The 22,707-nt window shown below is 42.8% G+C and overlaps 1 protein-coding gene across 7 annotated transcripts in view; it reads right to left on the bottom strand.

Moving 5' to 3' along the window:
• Positions 1 to 1,397: 1,397 nt before the first annotated feature.
• The window catches only part of mef2ca (myocyte enhancer factor 2ca), a 33,071-nt gene continuing 11,761 nt past the window's right edge, over positions 1,398 to 22,707 (bottom strand). For 3 of the 7 annotated variants that reach the window (XM_035626222.2, XM_035626224.2, XM_035626223.2), the window contains 9 exons: positions 19,877 to 20,053; positions 17,553 to 17,756; positions 9,404 to 9,547; positions 9,111 to 9,303; positions 8,966 to 9,010; positions 8,377 to 8,546; positions 6,596 to 6,725; positions 6,349 to 6,493; positions 1,398 to 5,381 (listed from right to left, as the gene is read on the bottom strand). In XM_035626222.2, coding sequence (XP_035482115.1) covers positions 5,039 to 5,381; positions 6,349 to 6,493; positions 6,596 to 6,725; positions 8,377 to 8,546; positions 8,966 to 9,010; positions 9,111 to 9,303; positions 9,404 to 9,547; positions 17,553 to 17,756; positions 19,877 to 19,930 — 1,428 coding nt within the window. In that variant the 5' untranslated portion in view covers positions 19,931 to 20,053 and the 3' untranslated portion in view covers positions 1,398 to 5,038. Of the gene's footprint in view, positions 5,382 to 6,344; positions 6,494 to 6,595; positions 6,726 to 8,376; positions 8,547 to 8,965; positions 9,011 to 9,110; positions 9,304 to 9,403; positions 9,548 to 17,552; positions 17,757 to 19,876; positions 20,054 to 22,707 lie in introns of those variants that run through there. The other 4 variants (XM_035626226.2, XM_035626225.2, XM_035626227.2 and 1 more) reach the window with 4 other exon arrangements.

The following is a 22,707-nucleotide window of genomic DNA, read 5'->3' as shown; positions in this document are numbered from 1 at the left end:
TGAATGTCTGTGGTGCCCCCTGGCGGCTGGTCTGTGTAACTACAACAGACCTCGCCGTCATGTGGTGGGGCGAAATTGTGGCTGTTAGCTTTTTGTAGGTTTTTTTTCCCCACACTTCCGGGTAGTTCTCTGTTAGGTTTATTTTTAATCCCAACTCTGGCTTTTGAAAACCCTGCATGCGCAATTTCTTGCGTGTAATCACAGATTACCCTCTTCATGACGTTAAAGGCCCTCGTCCCAGACGTATGAATGAGGAGGTGACCTGAGGATTTTAAAACAGCCAGGACTAAAACATGTCTTTAATATGTAACACATCTGAGAGCCAACACTGTGGCCACACTTTGTGTTCATCATGGTGTCGGCTTGGTAGCAAACTGGTAACAAAGTGGACAGTACATCCTCAGCACAGTATTCTCCCTGTTTCCCATTGGGCAAGGCTGCTTCAGGTGTGTTGCGCTTCACTTGGATGTATTTTGTATTTGTTGTTATATATGGTAAATTTGGTTAATATTTTTTTTTACCTTTGACATTACCCGGACACCGCCTTTGGGTCTCCCCCATAGACTGAATATAAAGATTGACGACTTGACAGCTGGGCTGCACGGTGGTGTAGTGGTTAGCACCTTTGCCTCGCAGCAAGAAGGTTCTGGGTTCGAAATCCCGGTTCAAACCAACCGGGGCCTTTCTGTGTGGAGTTTGCATGTTCTCCCCGTGTATGTGTGGGTTCTCTCCGGGTTCTCCGGCTTCCTCCCACAGTCCAAAGACATGCAGAATGGGGTTAGGTAAATTGGAGACTCTAAATTGACCGTAGGTGTGAATGTGAGAGTGAATGGTTGTTTGTCTCTGTATGTGGCCCTGCGATAGGCTGGCGACCTGTCCAGGGTGAACTCCGCCTCTCGCCCAATTGGCTTGGCTCCAGCCCCCCCAGCCCCCCGCGACCCTTAAATGGATAAAGCGTTAGACGACGGATGGATGAACATGACAGCGCCCCGAAAAGTGAAGCCAAATCATCACCCCCTGGTGGCCGGCTGCAGTATAGGTATACAAATTATTTAACGGATTGGACAGGTTCAAACTAGTCAAAGTACATTATTAATGCCATTTTAGGTAGTATGTTCAAACATGTGTTCATGTTTCTGACAAGTTTGGTTTTAATTAGTTATTCGATGCTTTAAAAAACCCGTGACGAGTAAAGGTGACAAATTACTTTGACTATATTTAAATGTGATGGTATGCTAATAAATTCCAGTTCAGTAGAAAAAACAACTGCACATTTTAAGTTCTTGTCATTGACCTGCAGTCAATGTTCCGGCCTTCCTGCCAAAATCTCTCGCGTGACACGAAAACCAAGGGCGCCGCAGAAAGGCAAGAAGCAATGACGACAAACCACAGAGACATTCGTAACAGAGCCTGTATATTGAAAGTTTGTTTCTCTCCCACCCAGCAAAATACAAATACTACCACATTTCTGCGCGAGACAAGTGCCGCACACGACCCTGCAACGACAGAGGTGCGCTTTATTTCTCTTCCGAGAATCATTGTCTCCAAGTGGCGACAAAGGCCAGCTTATGCCGCAAAACAATCCCTTAGGTTATTTTACTTGCAGTTACCCAAGCACTCGTATGCGTGGGGGGGGGGGGGGGGGGGGGGGGGATTGCAGCCCAGAGTGTACGTTTGCAGTACAGAGGACAGGGCATTTCACACTTTGGTTAGTTTTCACTCCGTCGCTTCTTCTTTTCGAGCTCTCCTCCGCACCGGGCGACTCCGCCTGGAGCCAGGGGAAGGACACCCCCCCCCCACACCGGAGCCCCCCGCCCCCCCCGGGCCCCCTCCAGTCCGTCGGTCGGCTCTGTGATGCTGGTGTGGTGCAGTGAACCTGAGCCGGAGGCCAACCAACCCGGCGACTACAGTCGTCATAAAAAGAAAAAAAGGAGTGCAGGAGAAAATACATCTGGGCTCTGCCCTTGTTTATTTTTTTATATATATATATATATATTTTAAAACAAGACATTTGTTAATTAGTTTGTAACTAAACAGCAGCGTCTTTCGAAACTAGAACAGCTACAGGGATTTGCATGAGCGAATTGAGTCACTGGGTTTACAGTAAACGGGGGGGGGGGGCAACAGGCAGCGCCGACCTGTGGCTGAAGGTTCGAGCTCGAAATATACACTTCTTCAACCAAAATATTCAAATGTGAACAACCCCCTTAGCCAACTCACGGTCTCTGTAAAAGTTAAAAAAAATAAAATACAAGGAAAGAAAAGACAAGGAGGAAAAAGGGGATCTCAGAGCCCTGGCTCTGACTGTGGCTGGTGTCAGAACCGAGTTTTAGGTACGGGGCACAAATTATTCCTAAATGTCCTCCATACCCTTGTAGAGCTCCATCGACAGGAAACTCTCTGAGATGACGTCGGCTCTGACACCAGCTCAGCATCAGATTTTAAAAAAGGGGGGGGGGGGTTTGACTTAACTTTACAACAGACTTAAAATCTCCCTGAATGTTTGTTAGAAAATGGTTCCCAACTAGGCTTTTTTTTCTCCTCATATATATAAATAGAGCTGCGGACATCCAAAAATATCAATTCGATATTAGGAAGGAAGCTTTAAAACATCATACAATAAACTTTGTGCAGCACGGCATCACTGTCCAGTTGTAATATGGCTTTTAGTGTGGATGGGAGTGTGACTGTTAGCACACAGCTAACTGTCTGTGTGCATGATTCAGCCCTCGAGTCGGGTCAGTTCAGACGCTTGATACATGAATCCACTTGGTCTGAAAGGTAAATGATGCAGATTGTGGCGTATGGAAGCAAAGAGAGGCCATCATTCATTTTTTTTTCAAGCACATGGATTCACTAAATTGTGAAATGTAAGCACTATATAAATACTCAATAATGACATTTTCTTCACCGCTCACTTTCAATATTTTTTTGTATTTCATCTTCAATTTTAGCATCTGACATTGATCTAGGAAATTTCCGAGGGAAAACGTGGAGCCACATGAATCCATATAGATGGATCAACATTCAATGTGATGGCAGTTATTTAATAAGCTGTATTTAAACTGAATGACTCAATGTAACATTAAGACTCGCTTATCTATGTTTATGTAGAAAAAGAAACATCTTAAAGATGAATTCATTGTTAACTTTTTCAATCCTCCTGTTTGGCAGTTTTCCATCCCTCAATATGAAATGTTACAGTAATATGATCCTGTTGAGTTCTTTCGTTATACTTTTATCTTCTATATCTCACCTTCACCAGCGAGTATGTGAATGCTACCGTGTTGGTATTATATGATTTGTTGTAGCTAATGTGCAAATACATTCATTTTTAAAAATGATTCCGTAGTGGTTACTTTTTTAGATTAATGATGATCTTTGCTTCCATAGGTTTATGTAGGTCAATTTGCATTAACAAAAAAAACAAAAAAATCCTTTTTTTTTTTTTTTTATAAACAAGGCTCTGAAAATTCTTCCCTAAGACTTTGAAACTTGTCCAAAGCTTCTCCTCTATGCAACCTGTTGCAAATAAGTTTCTAATCGCTCACAAAAAAAACATCCTCAGTCCCCATCGCTCTCCTCTGTCTCTCCATTCGTTCTGTCTTCCTCCTCTCTCTCTTTTACCGCACCTACTCATGCTTTCTCTCTTTCTGCCTCTTTCATTTGCCAGACTTTATCTTCCATGCTTTGAACATTTGAAATGTGCCTCTGTGTTTCCGTGCGCGCGCACATATGTTGAACCTGCAACACGCCTGCTCTCATGGCTCCGATGATCCACGTGCTGTGAAGTAGCTTCACCGTTCAGAGTACCAGACTTATTCACTTTACCTTTGTTAGTTTGCATACATGTGCACATACGTGCATTTAACATATTTGTTATTTACTCAACCCCCCGCCCTCCAACACACGAAGCCAACATTGCATGTACACCAACAGCCTTTCCAGCCACTTCAGTACACGTTGGTATAAGACGACGTCCTGCACCAGACTGTTTGTGTAAAACTTGTAAGAAATAGTCACACAGTTTGTGTGTGTGTGTCCAAAAAAATAAAGTAAAAAGTAACACTCACTTTACTTAAAGTATAAAGCAGGCAAGAAGAGAACTCTTGGTTTATTTCAGCTGTTTGGGGATTTGTTCCAAAACATCCCCAGTATGATAAATGCATAAAAATGATGATCAGTTTAGAAATTTGGAATAAGTTTAAATAATTGTTGCTGTTTCAGCTTCACCCGAATTGTTGTATTTCATGGCGCAGCCAAGTGAGTCGCACCTAATTGTACTAATGCTCAATCCATCACGTAACCAATTGGATGATTATCAACTTTTTTTCAAGTTTTGTTATAGATTTGTTTTATTATTGCACATTTCCAATATACATATTTTCCTTTTTAAAGTGAAATACACTGTGACTGTGTTATTTTTTCCTTTTGGATAAAAGGAGATCTGTTAATGTTTGATGGAGGTGCTGACGGAGCAGGGCTAGCTTTTTAACCCTGTTTCCAGTCTTTATGCTAAGGTAAGCTAACCTAACTCTTTCTTAAAAGGACTGTAGACATTTGTTCCGGCTTCGGATGTCACCATCTTTTTAAAAATCCCTTTAATCCCTTTTTTTCTACTTCGGGATGTTCAGAAGAGAATTGGTTCGGCGATGCAACAAAATCCCCAAATTTCAAAAAAGGTGTCAAAGCTCCTAAATCGTCCGAGATATTTTTGTCACAACTTTTAACATTTAGATTCAGCATAAAGATAATTTCTTACAAGTTTTGTTCACCAGCTCTGATTGTCCAGGAGTCGTTGCTCTACAACGTTGTAAATACAGCAGAGCATCACTGTATCATGTCTACCCCCCCCCCCCCACATGTTACCATTACACATATAGCACACCCACTCAGTACGAAGAAGAATTTGATAATTATAATAATAATAATAATAATAATAATAATAATAATAATAATAATGATGATGATGATGATAACAACACTATAAGGTAACTTTACTAACACCCCTTCCTTTGTGGTTGTAGACAGGCCCCCATCATGTCGCCCAGCCCTCCGATAGCCTCATCCGTTTGACCGACGGGCTGTGGCGCTCCTCCTGACTGGACAGGGGTTGGAGGAGGAAGCCGTCGTTGCCGTGATAATCGTCGCGCTCCTCGCTGCCTTCATACGAGCTCCCGCAGCTGGACGCGCTGTCCCCGGGGGAGCGGCCCGCCTCGTTGGGACCCCGGCTGGAGGTGGAGTATCCAGTCGTGGTCAAGCCTCGTCCGAGTCCTGTGGCGACCATACTCCGGTCTCTGGGCGGAGAGGCGGGCTCGGACTTGATGTGCAGGTTCTGGTGACTGGAGGTGATGTTTAGGTTTGAGTTCTGACAAAAGTTCCTGTGAGACGAGAGTGAGAGAGAGAGAGAGTTTATTCATCTTGTACATATTTTGAATCCTCCGTTGTGCACAAACAGAACCTGCAAAATTTATTTTATTATTCACTCTGAACGTTAACGGCCAAATCCCGTCCAACCTTTGTCCAGTAACAACAAGAGGAAGGCACCATAGTATAGTCGGTAATGGGAAAATATTTGTTCACAAAAAGTCATGATAATGAAAGCTATGACCGGGGGAATGTTTGGAATATTGCCTGTTGTTGTTTTTAATTTCAGATGTGCAAATGATAAAAAAAATGATTGTTGTAATATTTAGAAATAACTTGTTGATACTTGGAAATTGTGGAAAATGTTTCACTGTTTATACAAACAAACACATCAGGAACATGTAGGAATAAAATACAGTTAATTTATGTCTAATAATTTTTTTTTTAAATCAAAATACTAATTCTAGTTTACAGACTGTAAATAATAAACTGTGTGAAAGCTCTGGTTTTCTACATTTTTTCACGTTGACTTTACGTGACATAAATTCAAATTACTGTAAACTTATACTGTACAGACCCCAATAAATTGACTTATTTGATTTTTAAATGATTCTATCGTCTGCACATAAAATTACACTAGGTATCATCTATGGTCATAATCAATAATAATGGGTCTTAACACTGAGCCTTGAGGAACCCCACAACTAACATTCAGTGATAGTGAATAAAAAAGGAACCATGTAACTGTAAATGAACTTATTCGAGAACCTGTTAATTAAAATAACATTTAACTTCTTAACATAGCGAACAGATTAGGATTTTATGAACGATTTCAAGTAAGTACGTAAGAGTAGGTACAATAAGATCTTCTGTAGAAAATCTTATTGTTGCATGAAATTGTTTTCTACTGCGTAACTTTTGCTATCACTATTCTTATTATTTACACAACAAACTCGTGTAATTTTGATCACAAATGCTTACCCCATGTGTCCGAGCGCTGGATGCTGCAGATTCTGTATCTGCTGATGCTGCCAGCTCGACACCGATCCAAGACCACATCCTCCGAAGCCAGACAGAGAGGACAGGTCGGTTCCAAGAGAGAACTCTGAGGGAAACATGGAAAAATCTTTTTCAAAAATAATGACTAAAAAGTCATTAATTGACTAGATGGCCTAAGAGGCAGCCCCCCCACCCCCCGTCTGTAGCAGCATGGTTCTACAATAATAACCTGTGCCATAAGAAGAGGTGAGTGTTGATGGATAACCGCCCATCCCCTGTCCAGGGAGAGTCGGAGCAGAGATGGAGACCGCAGGAGTCGACAGCGTCTGCGCGGTCTGAGAGTGATTTATTCTCTGGTTCTGCAAAAAAACAATGGAAAGGAACGTCTGTGATACTTAACCTGATTACAGTCACTGAACAACATGACACAAACTCGAGACAATGGAACAAACACTGAATGTTACTGTCCAGATAGGCTGCAGTATTTCTGAGGATTGCAAGGGATGAGCACGTTAGTCGAGCATTTGGCAGCGACAAAGAGTTTGGTTGTAGCCCGTAGACATTTGTAATGTTTAAGTGAACTGTTGTGAATGATCTGCGAAATGTTCCGGACCCGATGACTACGTCCAGTTTGAGATACATGTCTATGGACACAACCCTGCTCTGAGATCAGATGGAAGGTATTATTATTAGGTCTTAGTCTATCTTTAGCTTTTAGCAGGTCAAGCACTGCTTGACTATTTTGCCCTGATGGCACGCCACCGCATTTAAGGTCGGCTGTGGCTCAGGTGGTAGAGGTTAGTGTTTTCGATCCCAGCTTCCCCTGATTCAAACCTAAAACTCCACGTTTATGCAGCTGCATCATTCCATCTAATGGAAAATGGTGAATTCACCCTGTGCATCATTTTAGACACAATTCCCCCCCAAAAAACCTGGTTACATTTGGGAACTCATGGTTCGAATTTCAACCAGTTACAATTTAAAATAAATTGATGCCAATTTGAACAACGGTCGGCTGAGTTTGTACAAGGGATGTCCCGATCCGATGTTCCATATCCGTATCGGGGTAATATTGGCCAAAATGACTGGGATCGGGATAAATAAGAAGTAAAATCCGATCCGATACATTACAGTGAACATACCAAATAAATGCCTATTTACATATCTACTAAGCCTTCAACAACATTCCAGCATCATATTTTTATGTTAATTTATTATCATTTAATTGACAGTTTACAGTTCAATTAGTTTTTTGATAGTTTGAACGGTGCCGAACATAAAAAATTCTGCCAAAAGTTTTGTGAGAAATAAAACAGCAGTATTCCATAACTCAGTCAGTCTGCTGGCTATGTGTGTCTTCCTTTAGGGGAGTTGATTATTTGTTTCACAGTTGAGTATGAGGTTTTAGATGGCTTGGTTAAGCAAAGTGCATCCGAACAGTGCATTATTTAGATTTTAGAGTTGGGTAAAGATTGTATCAGATTAGTATCAGATCAGTATCGGCAGATACTCATGGTTGCAGGATAGGTATCGGATCGGACACAAAATAGTTGTATTGTCCCATCCATAGTTGTAATAGATTTGGATGAATTAGAAAACCAGAACTGAAATATGTCTTTTTCCTGGAAGGAAAAATGCCTATGAGGACTTTTAGCATGTGTGTGTCAGTTCACATAGTGAAGTATAATTTTTTTGCAAAAAAGAGACTTGTCATCCAAATAATCAGGGAGGGAGGGAGACTCCTACAATGATTTTTGAGGTGGAGAAACAAAAGGAAAGTATGAAAACTCTTTGGCTGTGGTTAGGTCAGGTCAGTCTGCACTGTACACTACATGTTCCTACTTACCAACATGAGGTCAAAGTCCTCACACTGGAGGGCAGCATTAAAGCACAAACTCAAATTATTCCATGCATTATAATGGGAGTTATTTTTTTGCAGGGACATTAGCACAGTTAAAAATGAAATGCCATTTATGTAACTTGGGGCGGAACGGAGAAGAAAGCACTCACAACAGTTGGCATGTTGTTGCACTTGTTGGAGGGGGGCATCAGTGTCCGGAGGTCGGGCTTACGGCTCATACTCATTTGGGGGTGGGGAGGACTCTTCTCCTGCATGTTCTTGGAGACTCCTGGAGACAGCAGCCCTGGGGAGGTGCAGTGGTTGCTGTAGCTGCCATTTCCTGGTGAGAAACAAAAAGTGGACGTTAAAGTTTGAACGCAGTTTTAATTATAACGCGCTGATAACGCTTTGTTCCTGAAGGCGTGTGCCTGCTAAATCTCTCTCTCTCTGATTGGCTTGGTAGATTAGATTGTGATCTACAGATTCATCTGTTTAAGGATTTTGTTTATCCATTTTTCTGTCTTTAGTTTCATGACTCTTTTATATTGTGCAGTGACTGTAGCTCGGCTGAAGTTGGTCATTTAGACCATTTACTTAGAAAATAGAGAAAAATGCTAATTTCGAACTTCCTAAGTTTCAAGGTGACGTTTTTTTTCCTTCTTATTCCCATAATATCCAGTTAAGACACAGAATAATAACATTATAACTGGTCACAAGTCCTGTGTAAGTGTCTGATTCAATGATTTGATCCTGTCTTACCAACACTGGAGACCACAGTGCTCGGCAGCTCGGAGCCCATCAGTCCTACACACAGACAAAAACAACACACACACACACGGTCAGGCATCCAGGAGTCAAGTGTTGGGATTACAAAGTTTAAATTACGTGGTCATATCATACACACCTGCGTTCCCAGTGCTGGAGGGCCGCTGGGGTGACATGCAGTTTCTCTGCAGGGAGTGGTGTGTGTGTGAGAGGGGCATCAGATTGTGGTTACTTAGACCACCCCCCATGCCAGGGTGGGAGTACAGCAGTCCACTGGCATTGCTGCCTGGGACGGACACTCCCATATCATAGTTGGAGGGAGGCAGACCCTGCTGGGCAATGAACATTACCAGTTAGCATCAGTGAGCAGACCCTGTGGCACTGCCGAGACAGAAACGCCCAAGGACAATCGCTGCAAAGGTGTGAACTCACGCAGATCCTCTGTCTGTTGATCATCAGGTCGATGTCTTCGTTGATTTTGCGGTACTTGTCGTCAGACTCTGGGCTCTGGCCAGCAGAGTCGTCGGCCTCGATGTCGGGGCTGTCGCAGCCGTTTAAACCCTTTTTACGCAGCGTCTGATTAGAGGGAGAGAAAACAAAGACACGTCGAGATGAAGTGACTGAGAAGAGCCGGCGGTTACAAACAATTATGCTGAACGACCGGTGGCAGTGTAATGCTCTGAGATACTCTGCAGTGTTTGTCAGGGCTCAAGGAAAAAGGGATGTGTAATGGCAATAAAAAATTGTTTTGACTTATTTAATGTTTTATACAAACTGTGCAGTGTCAGGTACCACACACACACACACACACACACACACACACGCACAAACAGGGAAAAACTTTACAAGGAACGATAACCCATTTAATGTTCACAACACAGGTGTGTGTGTGTATGCTGTACAAATGTGAAACTATCCGTTTGAATAAAAAGGGTGCAGTGCATATTTCTACCACATGAGGGCGCCATGTGAGTAGGTATCCCTCCAGTCTGCATCATCGTCGTCATCATCTCAAAACTTTTTGAGACGGACAAGCTGTGACTACACCAAACAACGAGAATAATTAAACCTGATGCACTATAACGAAAACCTCAAGAGGTCTCCACCTGGAATTTACTGTGTGAGAAATATGTGTGGACGTGTCTGACATGTCATGTGTGACGTGTGTATTGTGAAATCTCTGCCTACGCAGGTATATCAGATGATGACGATAAAGAGGAGGGCGTGTGTGGGTGTGTGTGTGTGTGTGTGTGTGTGTGTGGGTGTGTGTGTGTGAAGGGTGGGGTGGAGAGTGTATGTGTGTGGGGGTGGATGGTGGGGGGTACAGTATGTGGTTTGGCTCTCAGTGGCCTGTTTCAGCACTTCACAGCCCATTAGTCCAGTCTGTCACTGGACACTGGAACACTGTAGCGCACACACACACACACACCCACACACACACACACACACACACACACACACACACACACACACACACACACACACACACACACACACACACACACACACACACACACACTCACACACACACACACACACAGACAGGACTCAGCGGTTGGCCCAGTGCAGCTATGCCACTCATCCCAGTCATGTCCACCTGTTTTGCTTTAGAGGAATGGGAGAGGGGGGTGAGGCAGCTACCACCAATGCTAGTGTGGCTACCGGAGTGATGGCCGTAGAAGGCTATTTTTTACTCCTGCGCTCCGCCACGCTTCTCACTCCCATGATCCCTCCCTCACAATCTGTCAAATCTGGCTCGTCTTTTAAAACATAAAACTCGACTAGCCTACTTTTCCCTCTTTACACACACACACACACACACACACACACACACACACACACACACACACACACACACACACACACACACACACACACACACACACACACACACACACACACACACAGTACACACAGTACACAATGTCACTACTGCACACCCACTCCTTCCTCTTTGAAGAAAGAAAACACAAGAGCTCGGCTGGATTACTTTTACAAAGCCAGGAACTGCGGTAGGAGAAGATTGTCTAAGTAAAAGCAGCAGGACCGCACTGTAAAAAAAATACAAACTTCTGCGTTTGCGTTTTGACTGAAAGTGCACAAACATTATCAACAAAGTGCAGTAAAATCATCCAAGTAAAAGTACTTACAGTTACATGAACTGACAAAAAAAAACAAAGTTCTCATTCACTTCTTCTTCATTCGTTTTTCAGACTTTTCTCTAATCTCTGATTTGTGTGAAATATTGGAATATTTGGGCCTTGACTACTTGTCTATGGAAGTCAGGTTATACTTTTACTGAAGTAAAAGGATAAGTGAGACATTTACTCAACACCTAAACTTGCAGTCAGTTCAATTTTGAGGTACCTGTACTTGTACATTACCTGTAACTGCACTACTTATCACAGAGAAAAAAACAAATAGTATTTTGGTGTAGTAGAGAAACCTAAAGTAGCGTGAAAGTACAATTACTTTAGTCCAGTACTTTGACTCTTTATTACTTTACACCATTGGTCAGGAATGTGTGTGTCAGGGTTTATGTGGTGGCAGGTGGTTTGAACAGCTTCCTGGAGTCAGTGGAGACAGGGAGGGAGGGAGGGAGAACGCCATAATATCCTACCAGCCCCCCTCCTCGTCCTCCTCCCACGTCCATCTACACCTCCACCCTCGACGCTTTTTCCTTTTCCATCGATTTTGTTTTCTCCTTTGCTCAGTTTCAGTTGCTTCCACCGCGCTCTCTTTATTTCGTGGGTGGTCTCCTCCTCCTCCTCCTGCTGCTCCACCACTTCCACATCAGATGATGTCCTGAGTGCATGTGTGCACCAGCATATGTGTGTGTGTGTGTGTGTGTGTGTGTGTGTGTGTGTGTGTGTGTTTGTGTGTGAGCGTGCGCCAGGGAACATGACATGCAGCTTTTGCACCACCCCACGACAACCACTCCAGCCGCAGATGGAAAATGTCCACAATTGGAGCAGCACATATTTACAGTTGTAGACCTACGTGACGTACGAAGACATGAGAAATACACTTTATTTTGAAGCTGATTATCTTTCATAGCTAACTTCCTCAACGTTAGTTGGCAATTAGCTGTAAATTACCTAGATAACTCAAAGAAAAGGTGTGAATCATCTGCTATGAATTATAAGGAAACAAAGTGCTTTAGACACTTAAGTTCCGTTGAGGATTAAGAAAGTTTGACAGGATGTAAAACATTTCAGATACGAGTAAGTGGTTGGGCTCGAGTTAGAAGCAAAAGATACATTCATGAAACACAATGAGATCTGACCTGTTAATGTCAGACAGGAATCAGACAAAAGCTACAAACTACTTCAACTGCTGATACTTGCAGCATGTGAACACGTCCACGGATACAACGTGGAGGTTCGGAGGGCAAAAGGGAAGGAGCAGAGCTGAGACCCGGTTACTCAGCCTCAAGTTGCTTCTCTTCCTATTCTTTATTTTCCTCCTGTGGCTCACACAGTTCTACGCACACACTCCGTCATTCACAGGCAAACCACAGTCGCGCACACACTCACACTAGCCGTCATGGCTATTCTTAGCCTTGTTCTGGGCTATTTTTAGACCACTACCGGTTTCCAGCCATTTAGCAGGGGAGGGATCGCAGCCAAGACAAAGGAACTGGACTCAGCCTGTGAGCACATGCCAGCGTTGGTGTGTGTGTGTGTGTGTGTGTGTGTGTGCTCTCAACTTTATTGAAAAACTCATCTGTTTCTAATCTGAAACAACATGGAGCCGCAGCTATGCACGCACACGCACACACACACACACACACACACACACACACACACACACACACACACAAAACACAGAGCAGGCCAAAACATAATAAGGTTGACAGAGTAAAAGAGAAGAATGCAGAACTCCTCCGATTTATAAATAGCAGCAAGTTTCCCAGGCTAAATGAACAATACAATAAGATGATAGTTGTCTGGCCTGCGCACACACACACACACACACACACACACACACACACAAAATAGGCACATGCCAGCCCGCCACATAAGGGGAAAAAAAGAGAGAAAACGATGACCAAAACAAAGGAGCCTCTCTTCTACTGAATTCCTCTCTGGCAGATACTGTATTTCATTGGTGCGGAGCCTTTTCACAGCTACTGTCACAGAGTCCACACAGTCCACTCCACGTGAAAGTAACCCGAATCTCCTCGGGCTGTCACTCGGACAAAAGTAGTAAAGATTTGAAGACGTCGGCTTGTTTCAAAGCTTTCCCTAAACTCCCTCATGAACATTTAATAGTTGGTTTTTCTAACACACAACAAGAGAACATCGCTGTAGACAACTGAACCGACTGTGCCGTCAGTCGGATTGCTGGTGTCCACAGCGGTTGTTGATGAATAAAGACTCATGTACTTCTCATCAATACCAAATATGGTGCTCCTGGGAAACCGTGGCAGGGGTTTAGACCTCAACATATTAGAGTCATATTAGAGACAGAATGTCAAACTTCCCTTGTGCTCTCCATATTTAAGGGAGAGTTCAACACATTGGGAGGTGGTCTCTTTTGCACACTTTCCAAGACCAAGATGAAAAGATAAGACACAAAAACATTTAGCTTAGCATGAAGATGGAAACTGCTTTCCTGGCTCTGTTCAGGGTTCCTTAATACACCTGTCAACATCTCTAAAGCACAGTGATTAACGTCTAGTTTTTTGGGTTTTTTTCCAAATCTGTACTATTTTGATAATCAATTAATCAGTTCAAGTAGTTTTTGTCAGGGGGAAAAGTCAAAATTCTCTGATTTCAGTGAATATTTTCTGGTTTCTTACATACAAAACATCATCAACTTGGGGTTTTTGTGAACCAAACAATGAATCGATTTAATCGAGAAAACAAACGACAGATTAATCGATAATGAAAATAATGGTTAGTTGCAGCCCTATTTGGGCCAATATCAGTCCATCTCTGAAAAAAGAAATGTGAAAACATTTTTTTTAAATAAAAAGAATTATTAAAAAACCCCCACAATTATCAGTGAATGAGTCAGTAAGTAAAACCACACCACAAGTCTTTCTTGTCCATTTCAAGTTTAATGAACTTTTGCCATGCAACTTTATCCCTTTGAAAAAGCTCTGTCAATATGTTTCAGCGAGTGCGACCTTGGCACCGCCGCCTCTGCACCGTTTATTCATCGCCTCGCCATGAGAGGTTACACATGCCTTCACAAAGACTTCCAAGATCCCTCTCACCGTCCAGCCAGAGAGCAGCGAGAAATAAACGCACACACACACACACACACACACACACACACACAGCAAGGTGCAGTATAGTGGGAACTTCCATACACTTACACCACTTTTCTGCCACTATCAGTCGCATCATTTACATTTGCACCTGTCAGTGGATTAGTGGAAAATACATAAATGATATATAAGTTGACACTGGCATGTGCCAGTGGAACACAGCTTGTGCAGGTGGAACAGCAGTGACATGTTGCTTTGCACATGCCAAAAGCTGGATTAACGGCAGCGACGTGTCGCCTGTCAAAGTGGCGTAATCACTGAGAATCAGCATGTGACAAGAAAACGGTGCCACACCATCTACACGTGACCGTGGCACGAGGGTGGCCTACTTTTGAAGCGGCACACGGCGGTGGCATGTGTCAGTAAGAAAAGTGGTCTGTGTCAGTGAGAAGTCGTATATGACAGTTGAACACGGTAGAAGACTTAACGTTAATAAGTGTCGTCAAATCAGCAGTTTACCAACAGACAACAGTGACACACTGTCTTGACATACTAGATGTCGTGGAGTCACTCCTCTTTGATTTGGACACCTCCCAAGAGATTTAACAATCCACCTTGAAAGGGCTGCAATTAACGATTATTTTCATTATCGATTAATCTGTTGATTTTTTTTTCTCGATTAATCGATTAGTTGTTTGGTTCGTAAAGTGTCAGAAAATGGTGAAAAAATGTTGATTGTGTTTCCTAAAACCCGACGTGTTGTTTTGTTTTGTCCACAAACCAAAGATATTCAGTTTACTGTAACAGAGGAGCAAAAAAAAAATTAAAAAAATTATATTCACACTTAAGAAGCTGAAATCAGATCATTTTGATCATCATTTTTTTTCCTATAAAAACTACTTGAACCAATGAATCGATTATCAAAATGGTTGATTGATTAAGTAGTCGATTACTTATCGACTAATCTATTAACTGTTGCAGCTGTAATTGAAAACAGCGACAGATTTGGTGTTAGGGCACAAGGTGGCAAGGATTTGGGTCGGGTGGACGGACACAAAAAATGTGTGGGAAAGAAATACTGAAACAATATCATTAACCTAATCAATATACTCTCACTCCTGACATTGGTGGTGAGAATGGTCGGAACTCACGGGGGAAAATAGGCTCCACAGTCGTGACAGAGGAAATGCTGCAAGGAGGGTAAATGGTAAATAGACTGTGTTTATATAGTCTCATCGGCCACTCAAAGCACTTTTCAGTAATAGTCACATTCACCACCATCAGGGGCAATTTAGGTTTAAGTGTCTTGCCCATGGGCACTTTGGCATACGGACTGTAGAGAGTGGGTCTCGAACCAGCAACCCCCTGGTTGGTGGACGACCCTCTCTCTTCCTCCTGACCTCCACTGAAGTGGTGGCAGATTACAGCGAAGAGAAGTGAGCAGAGGTAAATAACCTGGTCCGTTCAGACTGCGTTGACGGAGGCCGCAGAGAGGAAGAGGCTTGCCTGGACAGATTATACTGTGGTAACGAGCTAAACAGGATTGTGGCTAGATTACAGGAGGATTACTGGGCATGTAAGCCTGGTTCTGTCGGGGCTGGCCAAGAGGCCATGTGGCGGGCCGCGTGGAGGGAAAAGCCCAGGTGCACGCACAGGCACACATGAACACAAATGCCTCTCTGGGCTGCATCCAAGTGAGCATACAGGTACGCTCCTGGGAGCATCACGTACGTGTCCACTAGGAAGCAGCGCAGTGTCACATTAAGCAAAGCACAATGTGGAAGAAATCAGGGAATGGAAATCAATTTTACTCCAGTCTGACTGTGTAAAAATCTTTGCCAGTAAATCTGTGAAACCTGAAAAAGAACAATTTGGATTGAAGATGGACAATAAATCTAAAGTGCCTTGAAGAACAACTTGTTTTCCTACACTGCTACGCTCTGGAAATCATGTTATACTGTGAAGGAGGACATGTGCAGTATTTGTGAACACAAAGAGCTCACATGGGCCCGCAGCAGCACCAACGCCGTTCCTTCCTTTTATAACAACAAGTCAGGCAACTGTTATTGACCCTGCCCTACAAAATTTGAGCTGCAACTCTCCCACATCTGTTCCAATAGGGGTGAAGCTAAATAGATAGTCATAATAGTTGTAGACAACCTCTTAGTGTTGTCTCACCATTTGGAGAGCTTTGGAGAACTGAGTGTGCCACACGCCGAAGGATTCTCCAAAGGAAAGATAGAGACTGGAGCATACGTTGGAGAGACAGGCAGGAAAAATACCTGCAGACCTTGTGCTCAAAATGTCACTGTAATCAATTGCAAGGCTTTGCACCTTATTCTATTTACATTCCACATTATTCTCGATCAATGCCCCATGACTTCTTAAATGAATCCAGGAATCAGAGCAGGAATAAATTAAAAAAACCACCCTCTCACTTCCCGGTGTTGCAGCAACAGTCTCCTGCCTCCTCTCTGACTTTTGACAGCTTAAGTTTGACCTTGCTGACATGGTGTGCTTAGTGGATGTCCAATGTGTGTGTGTGTGTTCCTATATGTGTGTGTTCGTGTGTGCGTTTGCATGTGTCCGTGGAGGTACACACTTGCTATTGTGTTCTGCTAACACTATTACGTAAGTCACGGCAGAACAAGGTTAAATCTAGCACAAACTGTATTGCTCTGTGGTGGTGTAACACTGTCACACACACACACACACACACACACACACACACACACACACACACACACACACACACACACACACACACACACACACACACACACACACACACACACACACACACACACACACAAACGTGTTCCACAAAGGACGCGCCTGACAAGCTGCTGCGACTCTCAGATCTTCACCCCTTCATTCTTTTGCAGCCAGTTAGAACAGATTATTACCTCCGCCAAGGAGGTTATGTGTTCGTCAGCGCTTGTTTGTCTGTTAGATAAACTGATTTCCATTAATTTTTGTCACTTTCTCAAACATGCCTTGGAGAATGTATGCTCTCTTCGAGTTCCCCTTCTAATGATCAGATTGATCCTAATGTAGGATCAATCTGATCACTCTCTGCTTTGTTGTATAATCTATAACAGAGGTTTTTTTTAATAATGTGAGGTTCCTCCACTTTCCGGGGATATCTGGGACATTCATTATCCATCATCAATAAGCATCTATAACTTTTTTTTACTTAAAAGATGACATGAAAAATCAATAGACTATCAAGATTGCTGCTAATTACTCTGTAATGTCCATCCACTCAATGATAGATGTAGTGCTAGTAAGTGTGTGTGTGTGTGTGTGTGTGTGTGTGTGTGTGTGTGTGTGTGTGCGAGCATGCGTGCGTGCGCTACATACATCCACGATGTCAGAGTTCGTCCTGCTCTCGTGGGGCTCGTTGTATTCGGTGTATTTGAGCAGAACTTTGTCCATGTCGGTGCTGGCGTACTGGAACAGCTTGTTGGTGCTGTTGAAGATGATGAGGGCGATCTCGCAGTCGCACAACACGCTCAGCTCGTACGCTTTCTTCATCAGACCAAACTTGCGCTTGGTGAACGTGACCTGGAGGAGAAGAGACGTTAGCTGAGTTTGCTCTCAGTGTAACAAACAATGGATTGTTTTTGTTTTTAATAAACAAAATATTTTCATTTAATATATAGGTATTGGCATTGTGATTATTACACCGACAGATCATAGCATATTCTCAATAACCTGCACGTTTTCATGTAGAATTAAAACTACATCAACGCTCTGAGAAAGATATTTGTCTCTGATTCAGCTGCGTGTGAACAGGCTGCACCTTTACAGGATTGGGTTTAAGGACTTGACAAGATACCAGGCTGTGAAAACAGCTGCAGGTTATTACTTTTTTTTTTACCAGATTCACAAAAAAACGCTGTCCTCAGGATAACTCAATTCATCCAAATACGCAGAACTACATTCTGCGACCACAATCAGAGCTGAAATTTGTAAAACTGTAATAAACGATTGTACCAGACTAGCTTGAACTTAATAAACACATAGGTATAGTGCATTCCTTTAAAGATGTCGTACTGGTGTGTCCATTCTTTGTAGTTTACACACACACACACAAACACACACACACACACACACACACACACACACACACACACACACACACACACACACACACACAGAAGGACTGTGATGGGGTCGTGCTGCTCTGCTACTGGGGTCAGGAAGCACATGTGCCTGCATTTCCTGTCAAAACAGGAAGAGGGGAACTACTCCCCCAGACAGGACTTTATGTGTGTTTGTGTGTGTGTGTGTGTGTGTGTGTGTGTGTGTGTGTTTTGTGTGTGAGACAATGCCCACAGACAAAACTTCCATTGACAATATGATCTTATTACTCAGGTGTCATATTTTTTGCAGGTCTTGGAGCATGTTGAACACAGGCTCACACACCCCCTCCCCCCCTCCCAACCCCCAGCCAGACAGCTTGTGACCATCATATGACATGATATCACCAGTTTCAGGAACTATAGTGCATCTGTGTGCCGGTATTGTGTTTCCGAGTGTGAGGGAGGCAGAGACAGTGAATGAATGTGTGTTCAAAGCCCTTCATCAGACATGGAATATGTAACAGTTCTGGCTTCATCTATCTGTAAAGTGTTGGCTCTTTGTCATCCGGATGGATGACATCATGACATAACATTTACCGAAAGTGCTCATGATGCAACGATGCTCATTGTATGTCAAATCAGCGGAGGCCTCCCAGCTCACAGTCTTGGATTTGCTTAATTCTTATAATAAACAAAAATAACCAAACGCTGCTAGAAAAAAAACTGTTCTGAACTGTTCATGTGCTGTTATTAGATGTCTCTGACTTTGGTGTCATAGTTGCCACATTATGGCTAGCTGAACATTGGATTAAAAATGTAAAAATATAACACTCATGTTGTTTGTACTTCCTCAGCAACCGGGTGCACATCTGAAAGAAGTCAAAATCTCAGATTCATGAGGCATTGTAGAGAAAAATTAAAACCTGTATTCACAGGCTGTTTTGTTCCTCTGGACTTGATAAATGACCATTGAGATCACGAGGGACGCTCACCGCAGCTTCTCTGAGTCAATCCACGAACACATTTTGTCATCGGTTTCAGTAGTTTATTCGACATTGAATCCGATCTTCCTAAATGACCTCCTGCGGTGACCCTTCACACAAATCCTTTTTTTGGTCGGACAACTTGTTCTGATCAAGGGAATCATCGTCTGCAACTTTTTTACCCTCAGGACTCAAAATGGATCATGACTGGGATTGTTTTAGACTTAAACTGAAGCAGCATTTGAAGAGGGTTAAGCCGTGGCCATGAATGATCTGGTGCTAATCATTTGTCGCCACTTTCATTGTATCATTCTTTGTGCATTGTTTGCATCTTGTGCTGTTTTCTATATATTTTTCCGTTTAGTTTTGTCCTTCATGCAGTACTGTATTCACAAAACTGCACAAATAAAACTGACTTCTGCATCATTTCATGTTGTATTTCCTTTGGTTGGATTGGTTTGTAGTTGTGGGTTGCAGCCTGACGCATTAAATCCAGACGTGCGTTGTGTTAAAATTGTCATAAACAAGTCATAAGTCTGACCTCGAAAGAAAGCTGATATGACTTTGAAATGTAAAAGCGATTTGGGAAATCATAACACTCCTCCTGTATGCTTACATGTCTGTTTCGCTCATCCATAATCCGGGCTATCTGGATCTTTTTTCTCCCCATCTTCGTTATTTCTCCTGTTGCTTTTCCTTTTTTTCACAAACTTCTGCTCCTCTGGTTTCGTTGTTTGACTTCAAGGTTCCTCACGTTTTTTTTCACTATCAATCCCAAACTGCTGGCTGGCACCTGCAGAAAATAAAAAACAGCAACACAACATAACCATTAGGGTTTTTAAACGGGACGAGGGGAGGAGAATAAACCAGTTTAAGGTTTCAGTCAAGAGGTGGCGTGTAAACATCTAAACATATCCAGGGCAATAAAACAACAGAAGACTTAAAAACAAAACTCACACAGAAAACATGTATGAACACTGTGTCTAATTAAGAAAAAGGGATTGCGTGTGGGTAGCATTGCATGTTGGGTTGCAGAGTTCAACCGCCATGCATGCAGAGACAGGCAACATATTGTTGCTTACTGTATCCCCATGACACACCCATTAACCCAGCTTCCTCGAGGGGTTACTGTGCTGTACGCTCAGGAGGAAGTGAAACCACCCGGGATGTGTCAGAAAGCAAATAATAAAGAGTGATGAGTTTGGCTGGATCATGTGCAATGTATATAAACACAAATGACAATAAATATATAGTATTTTTTACACCCTCAAGACAGGAAGGAGTAGAAGAAAGTGACATGAACTGTTGAGATTATAATGTCTTCTATGAATAAAAAAAGGAAGTAGTGGTGAAAAGAGAGTACTGGAGAAATTAAATATTTGAAGTGATGAAGGTCCCAGAGGAAAGGGTCAGGGAAAGTTCTTTCAATTCATTCTCTGGGGAACGTGAATCCTGAAATTCGTACCATCTCGGTGGACAAAGTAACAAGAAGATCGGGCAGTTAGATTTCGAACAAGCCTTCAGGTAAGTTTAAGGATTAAGGCCCTGTCCACATGTACTCAGTTATGTTAAGAAACGTAGCTTTTTCTTTTGCGAATTGTCCAAATGCAGTTAGTGCTTGGACAAGAAGAGTGAAGACATTCAAAAAACTCTGTTTTCAGTGTTTCCAATGCCAACAAAAAACTGGTGTGTCTGCTCCTAGCTACACATTGGACTACATGGCTTTATTCATTTTTTTTTTTAAGAAGGATGAAATTGTAAAATGATATAAATAAATAACCACGTATGTGTGGATCTAAAGGTCTAAAATAGTGGTAATCGAACAAACCTTTTTCTGTAGGTACTTAAAGGGGCAGTTCGAGATTCTGGAGAATGCTAGTTTCTCTCTTTGTTGTAGTTGTTATTTTAACTGCTCTGGCCGGGCCACAAACCCAGGTCCTCTGGTGTGGGAGTCCGACACACTCACCACTAGGCCAAAACCACGGAGTTGCAGCGCCACCAGCTCGCATGTGTCTTAAGGTGTCGACGAGTGATGTTTACAAACTTTGCTTGCAGTGTTGTGTGGTGCAGGCCGCACCATTTTTTTTTGTTTATTTTCGATTTAGGGAGCCTGGGCAGAGGCGAAAACCCGGATGATTTTTTTTAAACGTGTATTGCTTTAGAATCGCTTACTGCCCCTTTAAGCGAGTAGGATGCGTACTATATTGGGCAAAATTCCAGCCATATATATGGAAAAATTGTGAACTTAAATATGGAAAAAAAAACTCACTTGAATATTGTGTCAGAAAAATACAGGTGGTGGCTGACTGACATGTTTTCCCGTCGGGGCTTACTCTAGTAGTATGCATTTGCTGCTGAGACCGCTCCTAAAAAGCCGCACAAAGCCCAGCACTCGACTCGGCTGATAACAGCTCTTGTACAGACTCGCTACCTTCGACGCTTCCTGTACGTGCCAAACCTCAGGCTCTATGCCAAAGAAAACTAAAGCTGGAATTATGCCTCTCTGGGCTGCATCCAAGTGAGCATACAGGTACGCTCCTGGGAGCATAACGTACGTGTCCACTAGGAAGCAGTGCAGTGTCACATTAAGCAAAGCACAATGTCGAAGAAATCAGGGAATGGAAATCAATTTTAATCCAGTCTGACTGTGTAAAAATCTTTGCCAGGAAATGTGTGAAACCTGAAAAAGAACAATTTGGATTTAAGATGGACAATAAATCTAAAGTGCCTTGAAGAGCAACTTGTTTTCCAATGCTGCTACGCTCTGGAAATTATGTTATACTGTGAAGGAGGACATGTGCAATAACCTGTGTGTGTGTGTGTGTGTGTGTGTGTGCCATGTGACCCATGTCTCACTCCTGAAGTAGAGCTTAAGAGCTTGGGTCACCGGGTTAACTGGATGTTCACACACGCTGAGACAGACGCACACAAAACACACAAACACACACGACAGGTTTTCTTGGCAGCCCTCTGCCCTCATCTCAGCGGGCCGAAGAGAGAAAAGGTGTGTGCTCTCTTTCAGGAGGTGCCAGCCCTCGGGCACACGGGGATGACATGGAGAATGGAATTGGGATTTGTGAAGGTGTAAGAAGACGATGAAGGTGTGCTGTCTGAACAAAAGGGAGAAATTGACTGCGGTTCTGCCTTGGTGTCAATAAACATCTTCAAAGGTTGCTATTTTGCTTTATCTGGCTCATCTCTTAATTACCACCATCATCATTATTAAATGCATCATGATTTTTCAATACAACAGAGAAGGGTGGCAACAAACTGATCTTCAGTTAAGTTTCCATATTCATTGTTGGGTCAATAAAATGTCCAATAATTGTTCTTCACAGTTTCCCAGGGACTGGGAATACAAATATCCAGGGTAAAGAAAAGTAGCTTACTCACTGAAACAGATACACAATTCATAAGGGGAACATGCGAGCAGTAACTTGTCACGAG

The sequence above is a fragment of the Scophthalmus maximus genome, chromosome 2 (genome assembly GCF_022379125.1).
Source record: "Scophthalmus maximus strain ysfricsl-2021 chromosome 2, ASM2237912v1, whole genome shotgun sequence".
Lineage (NCBI taxonomy): Eukaryota > Metazoa > Chordata > Actinopteri > Pleuronectiformes > Scophthalmidae > Scophthalmus > Scophthalmus maximus.
This window is presented reverse-complemented; position numbering and strand designations above follow the sequence as displayed.